Source organism: Telmatherina bonti (assembly GCF_933228915.1).
Source record: "Telmatherina bonti genome assembly, chromosome: 23".
NCBI lineage: Eukaryota > Metazoa > Chordata > Actinopteri > Atheriniformes > Telmatherinidae > Telmatherina > Telmatherina bonti.
This window is the reverse complement of record NC_136632.1, coordinates 19898579-19916095: the sequence shown is the minus strand read 5'-3', so window position 1 is coordinate 19916095 and position 17517 is coordinate 19898579. Positions and strand designations below refer to the sequence as shown.

General features: G+C 38.5%; 1 protein-coding gene across 2 annotated transcripts in view; it reads right to left on the bottom strand.

Moving 5' to 3' along the window:
- The window catches only part of kcnc2 (potassium voltage-gated channel, Shaw-related subfamily, member 2), a 100531-nt gene extending 84220 nt beyond the window's left edge, over window positions 1-16311 (bottom strand). For both annotated transcript variants that reach the window (XM_079263101.1, XM_079263102.1), the window contains exon 1: window positions 15428-16311. In XM_079263101.1, coding sequence (XP_079119227.1) covers window positions 15428-15982 — 555 coding nt within the window. In that variant the 5' untranslated portion in view covers window positions 15983-16311. The remainder of the gene's footprint in view (window positions 1-15427) is intronic.
- Between the last annotated feature and the right edge of the window lie 1206 nt (window positions 16312-17517).

Genomic DNA, 17517 nt, shown 5'->3' with positions numbered 1-17517 from the left:
CACTAAATGTGCACGTTATACTTCCTGGAACAAGTAATTGTTGGTTTTACTTTGTTCATGAGAACATTTCTACTGTTAGATCTAAAAGGCTTCATTCAGACCGCAGGCGGAGGTGACTCACATCCGGTTATATGTGCCCCTATGTGACCTGTATTTTATACTTTCCTAACAGTCTGAATGATCCGATTTTTCCCAAATGCGACCCAGACTGCTTGGATATGTGGTCCTAAATCTGATATGTGTCTGATCTTTTGCTATGTGACTTGAGTCTAAATGGCCAGGTTGCACTAAACCCACCTACGCAACACATACAGGACCGCTTAGTCCAGTTCAGGGTCGCAGCAAGCTGAAGCCTGTCCCAGCATTGGGCAAAAGGCAGGGTGCACCCTGGACAGGTCCCAGTAAAGGCGCTCATATCACTCTCCCTCCACAGCGGCGACTCCTTACCTACACGTTTCTATGTACAGATGTTGCTGCCACTGCTCCACAAAATGCTCTACCTATTAAAACGATGCCTTGTGATGGGTGCGGACGTCACACACACTCACTTTAACGTCATTGTATCTTCTCCACATGAGGAAGTGTGCATGATGTTCATACAGGAGAAGTCCAATTTAATTAGAAATGTGAACTGACTTTGGATTGGATTGAACTGAATTGGATTTAACAAAAATATCCAAATTGTACATGATTACCTGCAGTCTGAACGTAGCCAGAGATTAGTAGACTTACTTAAAATGTAAAATAAACAGGTAGTATTATCAGATCATCACAGTTGCAATCAAATACATTTTTGGTAAGCTGTCATTTATTTTTCCCATTCATGTGCAAGTCATCCAGATGTTTATACATTCCTTTGGGAATTTCTTTTTATTCTACAAAGATTCCGATTTTACTCCAAGCTTTTTGGAATCTTGTACATTTTATGATAGATATCAGAAAAACACGGGATAAACATGGCAGCAAACAAGCTGACAAACTGCTAGCTAGAACTCTTTAAAAGATAAACAATGTTTTGCACTAAAATGATAAAAACTGTAATATATGATCCAGGTAACCTCCACCTCATGCATACATAACTCTTTCATTTGTTCGCACCATTTCACATAAGCTTGTAGGCTGCACTTGAAATGTTTTTATGAACATTGACCTGAGCTCCACATGTCTTCTAATTGAACTCTGCTTGCTCAGACGTGGCAGCACAAAACAGTGGATCCTCTTTAAAGCCTCTCATCTTTGAACCAGAGTAAATGTGAGCAGAGCTGAAAGTCAGAGGTGGATGCGGCACAGTACCCAGACATGCAATTAGTATCAGACAAAGTAACCGAGTAAAGACCATCCAGTTCATCACCATGTCTCACTTTTTAGGGACAAAAGCAAGCAACATGTCTCACTACTTCAGCTGCAAACAAAGCTGTCAAAAAGGGTCAGCCTGCAACTAGTCTCCATGCATAGAGATGACATCTCTGTTGTGCACATTCCTGACATCTAATTTAACTTATTTTTAGTTCGTATCCTGACCCTGAGAGTGTAGTTTATACCTAAATTATCTATAAAAACCTACTTTCAAAACAGTGAAGATGGCAAGTACAGCCAGCCATGCTATAAATGTGACTGTTGGCAGATAAATAAGATGCTGTTAGCATGAACATCTCTGAAAATGTGGCCTGACATTTGCCTGTGAAGTGTGAAAGGCTCTGCACTGCAAGTGTCATCCTGCCAAATGTGACGAAAAGCAAACGGTGGCAAAGGGTAACTTCAATACTTGCTGTCACTTAGGAGGTTACACAGCGACTAAGCTCATTAAGATCGCTTTGTGGCTGCTTATCACGGACAGCAACAATCATGTTCATTTTATTTTATTCACCCCACATGATACATTAGATAGTGTAATTGCTTGTTGTGGTGTCTCTTTAACAGAGTTGGTGAAAAGAATAGCTACGCCAGCCATACAACTCAGTGTTGGAGTAGAAAATGATGTGTTTGCTGCAAAATATCCCAACAGCACTTAACAAATATTTATAACTGAATCAAATTATGACATGTATATCACAAATATTTACAAAACATATGTAAACATGCTAACAGCACTAAATATAGTAATAAAATTTAATCCCCTCAACCATTTGAAGTCACTTAAAGTCCACATTATTTCGTTGTATTTTCTTGGGTTTTCTACTTATTTATTTTGTAAAATCACTATTTTGGAACATTTTTATGCTGGTTTTCAGGCTGTGCTGCCGAAGTGTTCTCTGTTGCCATACACTTTGATGAGTTAAGATGTCACAGAGACAACTGAGCTTTCAAAAACCCAACTAATGCCCCAGTATGAGACTCCAAATCCATTTTAAGTTGCTAAAAACAGAGTAACGAGAAGGGAAAAGTAAATAAAGCTGCTGAGCTTGAAGAACTGATGTGAACATTGCATGTCAAGTCACTGTGAAGGAGCATCTCTTCAATGTGTTCTCAGTTAAATGGGCTCAGACTAAAGGTGATGCAATCAGCCCAGTACAAGTTTAATCTTACAGCCCAAAGCCTTTATGGGAAGTCTTTTAGTTTTTAACTACACTATTGTCTCTGATGCACATCCACCTTACCAAAGGTTTCTCTGATTTTGTTGTGTATTTACTCCAACACCCTTCTGCCCAATATTCAGTCAGACTGTGAAGTCACCATTAAAGTGAGGCAAAGATTAAAAAGACACAAATCAGCCTTAGCTCACTTTTATTTATTGTTTTTAATAGCAAATCTCCAGGTTGAAACAGTCGCAGACAGAAGCACTTTCAGTCAGTCCATGGTCTTCTGGGGGCATTTAGTTGTTTAAGCCAAGTTAAGTTTCACATTTATCACATTTTGTCAAGTTAGTCTGTTTTGTTCGCCTGGTTTTGTTAAAGGGGGGCAGATAGCTCTTTGGGGCTTCTTGCCTGAGTCTGGTATCATTTTAAAGGAAGCATCTGTGTTCTCACCAACATTTAACCACATCTTTACAGAATTTCTCAAATAGACCGCAGTTTCTTCATCATACTTTCCTTCATAATCTGCTTCATATTCTTGTAACCTGGCCTTGTCACTTGCACTCCCATTGGCAGCAGATCATTGATGGCTCACTCACAACTCTTCCATATGCTAGGTTTCCATTCCAAGGCATAAATGTTCTCTTTTATTACGCATGACGCTCGATTGAGACTCCAACTTACCTCAGATCAGATGTCTATCTGCGACTCAGGTTTATAATCAACTAATGTTAACTTGGCTTTAAGCCCAAACATCTAGGAGCCCCAACAGGGGCCCCTTATGGTTGCTCCTGCTCTATACAGAAAACAGGCAACGTGTTCTTGGTACATGGCACAGCACAAAGAACACCATCTAACTTTTAAGTAAGGTCAGCCATATATCATCATATCACTGCCCTATAAATACAGTGGAAGAACTCTTGACATGATCAGATGACTAGGTGGCGTTCTATTCTAACATTTATGCAAGTTTCCAGGCTTGCATGTGTGAAAAATTGGCTTCAGTGTTTACAGAAACACAGTTAGGGACGAGAGTGAGCTAATAAATGCAGCACTGTAAGTTGCTCTGCTGAATTAACACCTGTAGAAACACTTGAAAAGGTCAAAGAGAAGCACTGCTGTTGTGGAAGGTCAAACATGCTTTTTCATTTCATGCTGCAGAATGCTTTTCATAATGAGATGCATATCATGCTGTCTGCTGTACAAAGTCAATGCAGAATAAAAACAAACCTGTTTGAAAGCAGAAACAAGCAGCTTTTAATCCTCTGTGCTACAGATTTCATCAAGTGCATAAAAATATGTCTCCATTGTCATCCAAAATCCCAAATCTTGTTAAATAAGCCTCAAACAAAAACCTGAACTTGTCTTTTAATCGCTAAAAGATGCTGGACCAATAAGCGAATACATATTTTTTAAAAAGGAAATTAAACATAAAATAAAGGTTGAAGGGTTTTTTCTTAGAATGCACTTGATCTGAACATGTGCTCGTCCAAACAATGTTTTATTAAAAAAAAAAAAAAAACAACTATAGAAACTTTACTTTTAATAGAAAACATTCTAAAATTGTGGTTAAATTTATATTTGTACAAGTTTGGTTGAATAATCTTTTTCTTTCTTTTTTTTTTTTTTTTTTTTTTTTTTTTAAGAAATATCCATCCCTCTCTTACATGTATGTGCAGATCCTGGCTATGAAACAGATCTGTTTATATTATAGTTTTATTTCAGAATCTTAGATTGCAGAATTTACTGCAAGCTGTTTTTTTTTTAAATCTCATAAATATGTTCCTGTTTCAACCAAAGTTGGGCAGATTTGTTTGTTTTCTTCCTTTACTGTACCTAAAGAGAACCGAACTGTAACCATAAAACCAGGTTTTGTACTGACCTAAAACAAATTCTTAATTAATTGCTTTATTCTAAATGTGTTAGAAATGTCTACAGGAGGAAGGAATCAGTCAGAGAGACCCACTGTAATCCTTCAGAGTAACATGTATGTCAAATCTGGCACTTTAATCTGCTGTGTAATAATTTAAAAGTCCTTTTACAAGAGAAAAACAGAGTAGGCATATTCGTCATTTCAGCTCAAAGCATGTGACTGTGTGTGAGTGGAACAGGCACACTTGCGTACAGAACAAGACCTGATGGGAATCGGCTGAGTACGAGCAGCAGAACGGTGCGGTCCAATCATGCATGCAGAGCAAGTCTTCCTCATCAACTATCCAACAGCCCTGCTGCTTTCTGTTCTCCGAGAAGGAACTCCTTCAGAAATGTCACCCTATTTTTCAGCTTTGTTTCTTTGTGTCTTTTTTTTTTTGTCCCCCTTAAATTCTTTTCTTCCACTTTGTTGCTCCTTCCCCCTATCTGGTTCAGTAACTGATCATCTGTGTCCTGCACTTGAGTCTGCACTTAGTCATGTATTATCTGAACTGGTGAAACTAAACATGCAACAACCAGTTTAGCCAGTTGTTGAAGGTGCTGATTGCACACCTTTGTTATTACAGTGTAGCATTTCCCACCTTTGCATATTTACTCTTCCTGAATAAGTTAATACCAATATTTCTAACATGGCATACAGATAATTAAGTTACTTAAGAAAGCAGCCTTTAAAATTGTGCACACTTAGACTGAATGTTGATGTTTCCTTTAAGGTAGATTGTGTGAATTTGTGTTGCATGTTATAACTACCTTATTAAGGCACATTTAACAGCTTGCCAAGGACTGGTTCATGTCACTGGATTTAATGGAGCTAACAAGGGTGATTTAAGTCATATTTATCAGGTACAACGTGTCTGTCCATGTTGATCAAGCCTCACACAGAGTGAAGGATTGTGGGTATCCAGTCAATGTTTGGGTCTAATCCTCAAAGAACCTAACAGCTTTTGTACGTCAGTGATGATCTTTAACACAGGTCGAATTTTGAAAAGATTTAATGAACCAATAGTTGAGGAACCTCTGGAGGAGTTGCCAAGCCAAGAAAAATAAGAACAAACACAACATGGAATAAAGAAACGCATTTCAGATCGCTGATAAACCATTTAAAAATGTTCTCTGGTTTTTGTCAGAGAAATAAACCCAAATTAACAACAATACAAACAAGAGTGATCTATATTTCAAGTTTTTCCAACTTCAGTTTAATCCTGCCTCATTCACATTCAATTCAACTTAAATTCAACTTTATTTATATAGCGTCAAATCACGGCAATGCCATCTCAAGATGCTTTACATCAGGGCACATTCACATCAGCCTTTCAGTGTGAATGTGCAAACTAATTCTGATTTGAATCAAAGAAGCGGACTCAGTCTGCCTATAAATGCAGGTCTTGGTCTGTTTCACGCGGACCAAATAGAGAGAGCATTGTGGGTTCAGCGCTCAGCACCGCAGGTAAACGCAACCGAAAAATACACACATGGGGGATAGTAGACAGCTCTGGACTTGAGAAATGGCTCATGGAGAAGATGTGGAAGAATTTGATCAAAGCTCTGATAGAAATCTGATCAACTCAGATCAGTAAGATCAGATGCAGCTCTACATTTTCATGCCTCTGGCGGAGAGTGAAACACACAATCTCCACCCAGAATAATCAGCTAGAAAACAGGAACCAGTTGTAATTTTTTAGCTTATTCATACCAGGATTCAATATGTGGTTTGCCAACCAACTTTTTCTAGATGTGACTAGAACCAGACAACAAACAAAAGCTGATCAAGATTTGGCAGTGGAGCTCCAAAATCGTGGAACAATCCATCACTTCACATCAAGTCTGCTCCCACCATCTCAAACCACTGCTTAATACATAACTTCTTTTTTTCCATTCCCTTACAAACCGTGCAAATTTCATCTTACCGCAGATTTTAATATCACTTTTAGATTTCTGTTTCATTGTTTTATTGTGAATTTTTTTAAATTAATAATAAAATAAAGATGACTTGATGTAAAGATATGCACTATTAACATTTTTTCTTTTAATCTGAAAATATAATTAAGAAAGATACATAAAATCCTTTTAAGACATATTAAACTAATGGAAATTAAAAGACCTTATCCACAAAGATTCTCTGTATTTTTATATCATTCTTGTTTGTTGCCCATTAGATAATTATCTTGGCGTCTTTTTCTGTAAAACTGGCATCTTCAGAAGTATTCTCTCTCTATTACTCTGTTAAAATGACATACATATATGCTTAAAGATGATCTTGCTAGGCGTTTCATGAGGTGCCACTTGATCTGTGTCGGCAACAACGATGGGAGCTTGTTGCACTACCAAACTACTATACTAAACTACTACTACTACCAAACTACTATACTAAACTACTACTACTACCAAACTACTATACTAAACTACTACTACTACTACTACTATACTAAACTACTACTACTACTACTACTATACTAAACTACTACTACTACTACTACTACTATACTAAACTACTATTACTACTAAACTACTATACTAAACTACTACTACTACTAAACTACTATACTAAACTACTACTACTACTAAACTACTATACTAAACTACTACTACTACTAAACTACTATACTAAACTACTACTACTACTACTACTACTACTACTACCAAACTACTATACTAAACTACTACTACTACCAAACTACTATACTAAACTACTACTACTACCAAACTACTATACTAAACTACTACTACTACTACTACTACTATACTAAACTACTACTACTACTACTACTACTATACTAAACTACTATTACTACTAAACTACTATACTAAACTACTACTACTACTAAACTACTACTACTACTAAACTACTATACTAAACTACTACTACTACTACTACTACTACTACCAAACTACTATACTAAACTACTACTACTACCAAACTACTATACTAAACTACTACTACTACTACTATACTAAACTACTACTACTACTAAACTACTATACTAAACTACTACTACTACTACTACTACTACTAAACTACTATACTAAACTACTACTACTACTACTACTATACTAAACTACTACTACTACTACTACTACTACTACTACTACTATACTAAACTACTATTACTACTAAACTACTATACTAAACTACTACTACTACTAAACTACTATACTAAACTACTACTACTACTACTACTACTACTACTACTAAACTACTATACTAAACTACTACTACTACTACTACTACTAAACTACTATACTAAACTACTACTACTACTACTACTACTACTACTACTACTAAACTACTATATTATACTAAAGCACCTGCTCTCTTCTAAGTAGAACTAGATTTTGCTTGCCCCATAATTATAACAATGCAATTATATATATATATATATATAATGTATGTCTATGTACGTATGTATGTATATATATATATATATATATATATATATATATATATATATGTGTGTGTGTGTGTGTGTGTGTGTGTCTGTATGTGATATGTGTATATTTGTATGTAATATAGTATACATAATGCCGACATATACTATATCAGTGTCAAAGTTACCACACCAGGGTGCTAATAAGTACAAACTGCAGAGCATGAACACTGCCGTGATGAGTGCTTAGCAACAAATGCACTACCAAACGTTGTGTAAAGAAACACACATCTGACATTACACCTTTCACTACATCTTTGGTGCTGCTGAGGTCTTACTCATACGAACCTCAGCTGCAGGCCTCAACTCCACTCCTGTACACTGAGTTATTATGGTCAAGCAAAGCAGTACAGGATGATGATTGGCAGGTCAAATTAATGTGACTGGCAGTGGCTACAAACATGCCCAGCAGTGTGCCGTCAACGCCCACGTTCAGGCAGCCATTTGCCCTGCTCTCCTACTCGGTGTCAGGTCTGCTGCTGTTGACACGTCAGACCTTATTTACTCAGCAAGGTCTTGCCGTCTGTTTGAGGCAGATCAGATGCATTTTCTGTCCTCCTCCAACACCAAACACTGCTTAACTGGGCTTTGTGATTACGCACCTGTAGGCTGGAGTACACCTGTAGCTCGAGTTAGACAGCCTCATTCAGTGAAGATGCTAAAGCACAATAGCATGTACATTTTCTGTGTATCTCGTAGTTAGAGACATGCACACATGGACTGGATGTGTTAGTGACACTCCAACACTCTCCACCCCCCCCCCCCATTACTGCCACAGAACTAACAAGCTAGCACACAAGGGGTTACTGAGCAATAAGTGTTCACAGTCGAGCAGGTTTCTGAAATCAGTTTCACGGACCAACCGGATCTCAATGAAAACAGGCCGTGGTGATGAGTGATGATGTTGCCATGACAACAGGCAGGCTGAGCGTGCAGCCTGGCTTTGGTATCTTCAGGCATGCGGCAGCCAGCACCCAGACGGTTTGGGTTTTTAACCTCTTAAGTGGCAGAAAGCAAGCTGCAGTCTCAGATGGGATCATGGAGTGATGTGCTGGGTGTGTGTGGGGGGTGGGGGGGGGGGGGACACATCAGTCTATGTTAGGAGGAGATTATAGAGTCAGGCATCTATTAAACCTTTATTTTAAGGCACTGATATGAGAAATGGAAAAAAGGTGGGTGTGTTTTTTCTTTTTTTCATTTTTATTACCATCCCAATCCAGCAATGGCCAACTACAGAGACATGAGAGGGACAAACAAACAGATTAAAATGTTGGAGAACATATACATACACAGACACAAACAGAAAACAACCGTACATGTTCGCCTTGCAAGAACAGTCAGGAATTCTCACTTGTTTCACACAGACCAGTGAACACACCGACAGCCGCTCTTAATATTAAAGAGGCAGCGTTGAGGAGTGTGAGGAAAGAGCAGGATGGCTACAACAATAGCAACAGCGTGGGGAGCCCAGAGAAGCACGCCTGCTACTGCTGACTGCTGGCACACGAACAGTCGTGGAAGAGTTGCTTAAAGAAATGGATCAGACTTTGGAGATTCATCTCACCTGGAGAGACAAACTCATGAACGGCTACAGACAGCTCATCTGACTCTGACATGTGCTCTGACATCACTTATCTTGTTATTAATGAAGCTGTTGCAAGAAAATTTTCAAATCAGTTGTGACAGGAGGTCTGTAGTCCAGTTAGATTGGTATTTCCAACCATTACATTCCCATCAAAACAAGTGTTCCTGTTGCAAGTGTTTTTCTTTTACTTTTGTCCCCTCTGTCAGCTCTTGTGTTTGCATAAACATGGTACCTGAGGACCTAATGTGCAGCAGTTGTGTAGATTAGGCAACCGTGAACCGCAGCATCACCTGTTTGAATCCAGTTGTGTCATTTCTCCGATTAATGTTTCTGTCATCACCAAAAAAGGTCATGGCTACACGCAGATAGAAATTTAGGTCAAATGCCATAACAATGCTGTTGTCTTGGAAAACAAATGTAGAAATGAAAGCAGATGTTTCGTCTACAGATAGAAACAAAACCTTCAGTCCTTTAAGATTTCAACTCTGTATTCGAATTAGGTCCATTTATCAAACTTGGACAATACCCTTACCATAAAGCCTTGTTTAGACGTGGTAAGACAATGCAACCTGAGCTATCCAATCACAGATGGACAGCAGCAAGTACTTAGACGTTGAGGAAGACATTGTAAATCTCTTTATAGAACTGGATAAAGCTAAATGGGGTACAATGCATTGAAGATGCACTTAGAACTCATCAGTAAGATCAGATTCAGAGACTGTCTGGGACATATGTGGACATATGAGCACGGCCAAATTGAGAGAGAGCTCATGCAATTGGCTTCATTTGCATAAATGGAAATATAAAGATGTCTTTTCATAAACTGCAGAATTTCATCATGACAGGGGGCACTAGAAACATCTTTAGTTGGTTCTCAGACTGATTTAGCTTGTTTGGCCCCTCAATGTCTGATCATTTAACGGAGTCCTGGGATTTTTCTTCTTTAATAAACTCTGTACAGGAGCGCCTTCTTTATCTTGCCTCTGACAGAGCAGAGCTTTTGCCTCCTGCTTTTTAAAAACAACAATGCATTTTCATTTTAAAGACAGGATTTCTTTCAAAATTGAGTGAAAAGTAGAATCTGATTGTGTTCGCTACAGACAGCCTGTAGCTTGTGTTGTTCTCACTCTCATATGTGAGTCGCTTTGGATAAAAGCGTCTGTTAAATGACTGTAGAATAGAATAGAATAGAATAGAATAGAATAGAATAGAATAGAATAGAATAGAATAGAATAGAATAGAATAGAATGGAATGGAATGGACTAATCCAATCACCTGTTATGATAATCCCAAGTCTGACCAGAACCAGAGACTCATGGCCTTTCTCCATGCTAAGCAATAGGGGTGGAAAAATCAAGTTGAATAATTGAAAATCTGGATTTTTTGTTTCACAATTTTAAAATTGACTTTTTTTTTGTTAAAAAATCGATTTTTTTTCAATTAAATAAAATTAATTAACTATATTTTTTTTTCATTTTTATTGGTTTTATTGATCTTTTTACTTGTCTTCTTGGGTATTATAGCAGCAGAATGATGATCTGGCTACTGTGTTGTTTTCTCTTAACTGAAATCAAGAAAAATTATTAGCAAAAAGAAGTTTTATAAAAACAACAAAAAAAAATTGTTTTTAATCTACAAAAAGGATCAACATTGAACAATTCTGAGAATTGCAATTTTAATCGAATCAGCACCCAAATAATCGGAATTGAATCAAATGCGGACAAAAGTGTATTGTCACAGCCCTAGTAAGCAACCACAAGAAAATAACTGTCATATGTTAAATATTCTGAAGGACACTCGGGATCCATCGATCTTTTTACTAACCACCCAAGCATGATGTTGAATATCATTCCAGTTACTGTTAATACTGTTCTCTCTGTGGTGTCGGGTGATCGGGCTGAAATCCCACCTTCACGTAGCATGAAGGATAACTCCACATTTCTCTCCCATAACAACTTGTCAGGCAGCACATTAGTGCCCTGCGAAGGTTCTTTCAGGCCCACTCAACTCTCTTCCCCTTGCACAAACACACATTCTTTCTCACGTCTATCAGGGAAAAGTGATTTCCTACTGACACGAAACAGATGTATGCGTGCCGTAAACAAGCATTCAGCTCCATCTGCGCTGTACTGCCAGTAAAGCCTTGTTAAAATCAATTCAGTATTTACCTCAGTTACATTCGAGTTAGTTCTTCTGTCAGCAGGGTAATTGCCAGGACACACTTCCAAGAAATTACCAATAAAGTCGGGTAGACAGGAACAAGGGGCAGCAGGACAATAATTTAGTTTAGGACATTTTCACTTTCCATTTGGAAGTTTAAGTGCGATTGACAAGCTGCCTGTGATGCAAAGTTATTAAAAGTTTTCCAAACTCGCATCTTGCATTTGCCTAATTACAAAATACACGTTTCATTTAATGTGCCTTATAAATTTGATGACTAATCCCTGCCATTCATTTCTGTAAAAGGTTGAAATGAATTGGAGGAAAAAAAAAAAAAAAGAGGTCAAATATCAGAGTAAGAACTGATTCAACTCATCCACCTTTTCACCAGCAAACACCTCCCGTTTTATTAAGAGTGAGAGGATATGATGAAAAAAATTAAACAAATACTCATATCCTATCTATGTTACAGATCAGCCTTTTAATCTCAGGAACTTGGTTTGTAAAATTCTGTTAAGGGTTGAACTGTAAGACAAACACATTCAGGAGATATTTTTGTCTTTGCGTGCTGTGCCAGAAACAAAAATCACCTCCTCAAAAAAAAAAAAAAAAAAAAAGCAAGCATTAAATTAAAGGTGTTTGCTTTGTATCTGCTACTGTTATCTGGTGGGGTGTTATGTAAACCAAAAACACTCCTTCCTTTGTTCAAACATCAACCTCATAGTCCTTCTCATGCTGCCACCTGTAAGACGAGTGAAGAGGAGGAATGATGTAATCGCAGCACATGAAACCAAATCCGACTGCGCTGCTCTGTTTTTAGCTACTAGATGTATTAAAAAAGGTGTTTGTGAGAACTATGATCACTAAAAATACTGACTTTACATAGCAGAGTTAAATCAGTGAAGATAAAACTAATGCATGGCATTAGCCTTATTTGCATTAAAACTGATTGTGACCATTTCTTTGAGAAACTTTTAAAGCTGGATTTGCACCTCTGAAAAAGCCTTCAAACCACAACCATGCAGCGTAATCATTCATTAAACTGAAACTGAAAGGTGGCATATTTTACAGACTATAGCCTATGTAGCCTTACCTGCACTAAACAGCAGGCCGTGGAAGCAGATAAGAGGGCTGACAAGCTAAGAGATGCTCAAGATGGGAACAACAGAAGAGTATGTTTTAACCAAAAACAGCTCAGACCTTATAAGCTTACCGTGGGTCTTGCAAATGCTACATTTTTTTTATTTTTACGCTGCTCCATTTGCAATATTTTCTCAACCACCAGTCTGTCATGCTGTTGCTAGCTTAACACAGATGTTTTTGGGTTAAGAAAGCAACCATTTGGTGCCAAAGTGAAGCAGTGCTTAAATGAGATTCTCTGCTTCTCAAACTGAGAGTGCTCCGCTTGTCATTTGGTTCAAGTAACGGGTCATCTTCAAGTGAAAATAGATTTGCTTTTTATTATGCATGGACATGTTTATCATGGCTGCCTCGTGTGTTTTGTGTTAAGAGTGTAATTTGTGCAAGTCCTCAGCAATGGATACCACACAAGCTGCAAGCGCACAGCAGGAAAATGATGGCAGTAAAAATGACTGAAAGTTTAGAAGACAAGTTTAGATGGCTTATATATCATCTATGATACAGTAATTACTGCTGTGATCCCAAAATTATCCTAATACCCATCTCTTCTGTTGTTGCCTTGTTTGTTTTGTTTAAACTACAGACTTGGCAACTATATCCAGTTCTCTAATATCCCTCCTAGTGGAATCATTTGGTAATAAAGATAGTACACATGTAAGTATATAAACAATTATGCTTACACGTCAAATAAAAGTAGGTGTATTTTCAGCCTTATAGTGTTATTGCGTCACACCAAAGTCTTCAAGGGGTCCTTGAGACATACGGTTTTACAATGTTAACCACACAAGCAACTATGGAATTGTTTTTAAGAATGTCCATGTTTATTTTTGTGTGCATTTCAATATATTAAGGAACCCTGGTCCTCGAAGGCCGGAATTCTGCAGGTTTTCCACGTGTCCCTGGTCCAGCACATCTGATTCTAATCAAATGGATCCAACAGCTTGTCAAGGTCTGCAAAGGGATTTTTTCATTTGAATCTGGTATGTTGGAAGAGGAAGACATCAAACTTTCAGGACGAAGGCCCTCACTTGCTCTACGACATGTTAACAGGAATCTGAATGGAAAGTTCTGTATGTAACACTACTAAACACCATAACTAATGTCTCCTTTAGATGAAAAGAGTCTATCGCTGTGCATCTCTACTTACATGAAACAAACATTACCTAAGAAAAGATAAAAGAAATATCCCTTTAAGGCCTTTGTTTATAATGCCTCTGCATGGTTTACAGACTATCAGAGAAGTACGACGAATCAGTCTCTCAGAAATACAGAAGACTAAAATATACGAAAGTGAGCAGAAAATCAAATTAAATTTACTAACTAAAAATTCAGATGGATTTTCTTCACTGTGGCCTTCTGATTCTGAAGATACTCAGAGCATTTGGGAATAGGTTGCTATCTAAAACAAATGTTTCATTAGTTACCTGATATTTGTAAAAGTAAAATACATTCAAAACATTGACTGTATGCACTTGAGTTAAGCTTAAATTCACATATAACCACATGAATAAAACTTTTAATCAACTATCCTCAGCCACACCCCAGTCAGTGATGGCTCAGCAAGCGTTTTGCCTCTTACAGCGGAGACTGGACAACAGAAGCAGGCTTTACTCTGCGTTTGATGAAAAGCACCAACATTAGTCGAACCTGCTTGGCTGTGGGAAGCTCTCTGTGACTTCAGGAAGGCTTTTGTGTAGCTGTTTGCGTTGATTTCCATTTACATAAGATGACATCATTGCCTGCAGTGTCTAGTGTCTGTCTTTGAGTCTTGTGTGTCAGTAAGTAAACGATTTGCTGCCCATTACCCAGAATTCATCTGCAACCTGAGGCGAGCTCAGCAGAGTCCATGTCTTTCACTGGTGGTGCAGAACAGAAAGCTTCTATAGCTAATCCAAAACTTTTGTCCATGTTGATTAATACACTATGATAATAGTGTGTAATATTAGATAATAGCATGATAACTATATAATGAAAACATAATCTTTATGATGAACCATTGCAGGTTTCAGATTCAAAACTATCAATTTTAACAGCTGTTTTAAGTTTTGGATGAAAACTGCTAGACTGTTCTCCAAACAACTTTTTAAGAGAGATCAAAAAAAAAAAAAAAATAAATAAAAAAAAAAAAACAGATGACGAAAGATACAGAATGTTAGTTCACCATGAGGTACTGCATTTTAAATTCCACATTTTTCTTATGGTATCATTCTAAATAAAACTAGATTAAATGCTTAGATCCATGCCTGTAGCTGACAAAGTGACATTTTATAAAGGTGGGACATGTTTCAGGGCATTTTGGAAAGTAATAAATGCCACAGATATGAAATGCATGCTGAAATGATCAGCATCAAATGTAGGCTACTGCATGTTTAGAGCACATTCTCTCAATCCCCTATAAATAACCTGTATATCCAGGTAGTGTTGAACCTTATTTATCGTAATAGGACAATCTGATCTTTTGAAGTGAGATGATAACCTTCTTACACATGTGGCTCCAGAAGAACAAAATTAAATTGGTGAAAAGGGGAATACCATGAAAAACTCCCACTCCAATCCAAACCATGAGAAGAAACTGTAGAAGCTTAAAGGGAACTTATAGGATTTGTGAGATGTTTTTGTGAATGAGAGTGAGGCGTGAGCGGGGAGCCTCACGCGCAGCGGCGCGCCCTTACCCGCGCAGCCCTGGATGAGTACGGATCCTCGAATAGATTCCAGATCACCGGTTGCCACTTCCTCCACAGGCTGACATTCCCGTCTGCAGCCACGTCCTCGATGCCGAGCCTCTTTCCTATCTCGTCGTCCTCGTCCCCGTTGTCCACGTTCAGCTCAAACACGTCCAGAGCCTCCTCCGCGTCCCGGTGCTGCCGGTATGTCATCCAACAGCAGGGCTCCACGTCCGTCTCATCGATGCCCCAGAAGGAGAGCTCTTCCTCGAACAGCGGTCCGCACACATCCGCCGGGCAGTGGAGCTTGCCGGTGCGGTAGTAGTTGAGCACGTAGGCGAACACACCCGGGTGACGGTCGAAAAAGTATTCGTTGGTCCGTGCGTTGTACTCGATAAAGCCGGGGACTTGTTGCAGCTGATCCAGCACCGAGTCGATGTCCGAGTCGGAGGCGAGCAGGGCCAGTCGCGTCCCCGGAAGGGTCTTCAGGGTGGTTTTGTAGGTTTCGTGCCTGGTGCCCCCGACGTTGAGGATTATCCTCTCGTTATCATCAAACTTACCCATCGCTCTGTATCAGACATGACTTGATTTAAAGCGGTGGAAGTTGGTGAGTGCAGTCCAGAGGCAACGGCGAGCCCGACGCGCGCACACACCCACAGTCCTGTTCAGAGAAACTCCGCGGTTTTGGACGTGGTGCGCAGCATCTCCGCTCCCGTTCATCCGTCGCTTTTGTTGCTGTCTTGAGGGACCAGAAGAAGGCACATCGTTTGTTTAGGAATGATTTCCAGGAAGATGAAGGTCGTCAGCTTGTATCCCACGTTCCGACAGGAGATAGATGATGCTGGGAAGTGCTGAATGATCTCAACCGGTGGTTCCAAACAGACTGCTGCTGTTGCGCGTCTCCGGCGTCGCTGCCTTCTCCAAGACGCACAGCAGCTCGTCGGCGTCGGGCACACGTTGCCTAAAATGTGTTACGCGATCCTTCTCTAAAAATAATCTCGGCACCAATGTAGTTTATCCGAAAAGTGACACAGCTGCTATCTGTTGCTGTTTGGAGCTGAAACCCAAACAGCTTTATCCTGATCTTTTTCTGAAAAGAAAAGGCAGCGAATGGAAACAGATCAGCACCCCTCTGCTGTTTTGTCATGGTTTTGACTCCACCAAGTAATCTGAATAGAAAATATTCATCCAATGGAGCAATTTATCTAGTTTTAATTTATATTAAGATTTCTAGTTGGATTAAAACTGGAACTAAATTCCTTTAACCAGCAACAGGTCTTTGGGGTCTGAACATTTCATTTGAGTTTTTACTATTTCCTGAAGCGAACCAAAGTGTTACCATGATCACAGGGTTAAATCATGTTAATTCAAATAATTTCAACTCAATTCAACTCGATTCAATTCAATTATTCTAATTAATGTTAATAACTTGGATTAGTTGATTATCCTGTCAGCATCACACTGCTTTATGTGTTGAAGCATTAAATCATTAAAGCGTTATTATATAATTTGATGGTACAAGACTTAAACTTGGATTCTTTTTTCTAAACTATCTAAATTCCTAGAGCAGTAACTGGTCAGCAATAACAAGGTTTTTTCCCCTCATTTTTATGCTGAAGACAGATCCCAGTAAGTAGCTGAAATATAACCTGATCTTTGATGACTGGCGTGGAGATTTGTGATTCTGTGATTTCGTAAATAAGCATGCAGAGGCATTACTTATGTCCAATGACGTGCACAAATATGGTCCTGTGCCCTTTTAAGGGTTTATGTTTGCTTAAAGAAACAAATTCTCCTTTGGATATAAACTGCAGGAGCAACTGCTGTCATAGCCCAAATACACACACCATCATGAAAAGGTGTGACTATGCACAAGAGTAAACCACTGAGATTATGTGCATATAACTATCTTTGTTTGTTTGTTTGTTTGTTTATTCATTTGTTTCAAACCAAATTCACAATTTGCAAAAACAATTTTACAAAAACAATTTTACAAATTTTTTTTTACAATTTTGGTTTGAAAAGGGGGATGGGAGAAGCAATGCTTATTTTAGTCCACCCCCTTCACACACCACACAGCATAACACAAAACAAAATTA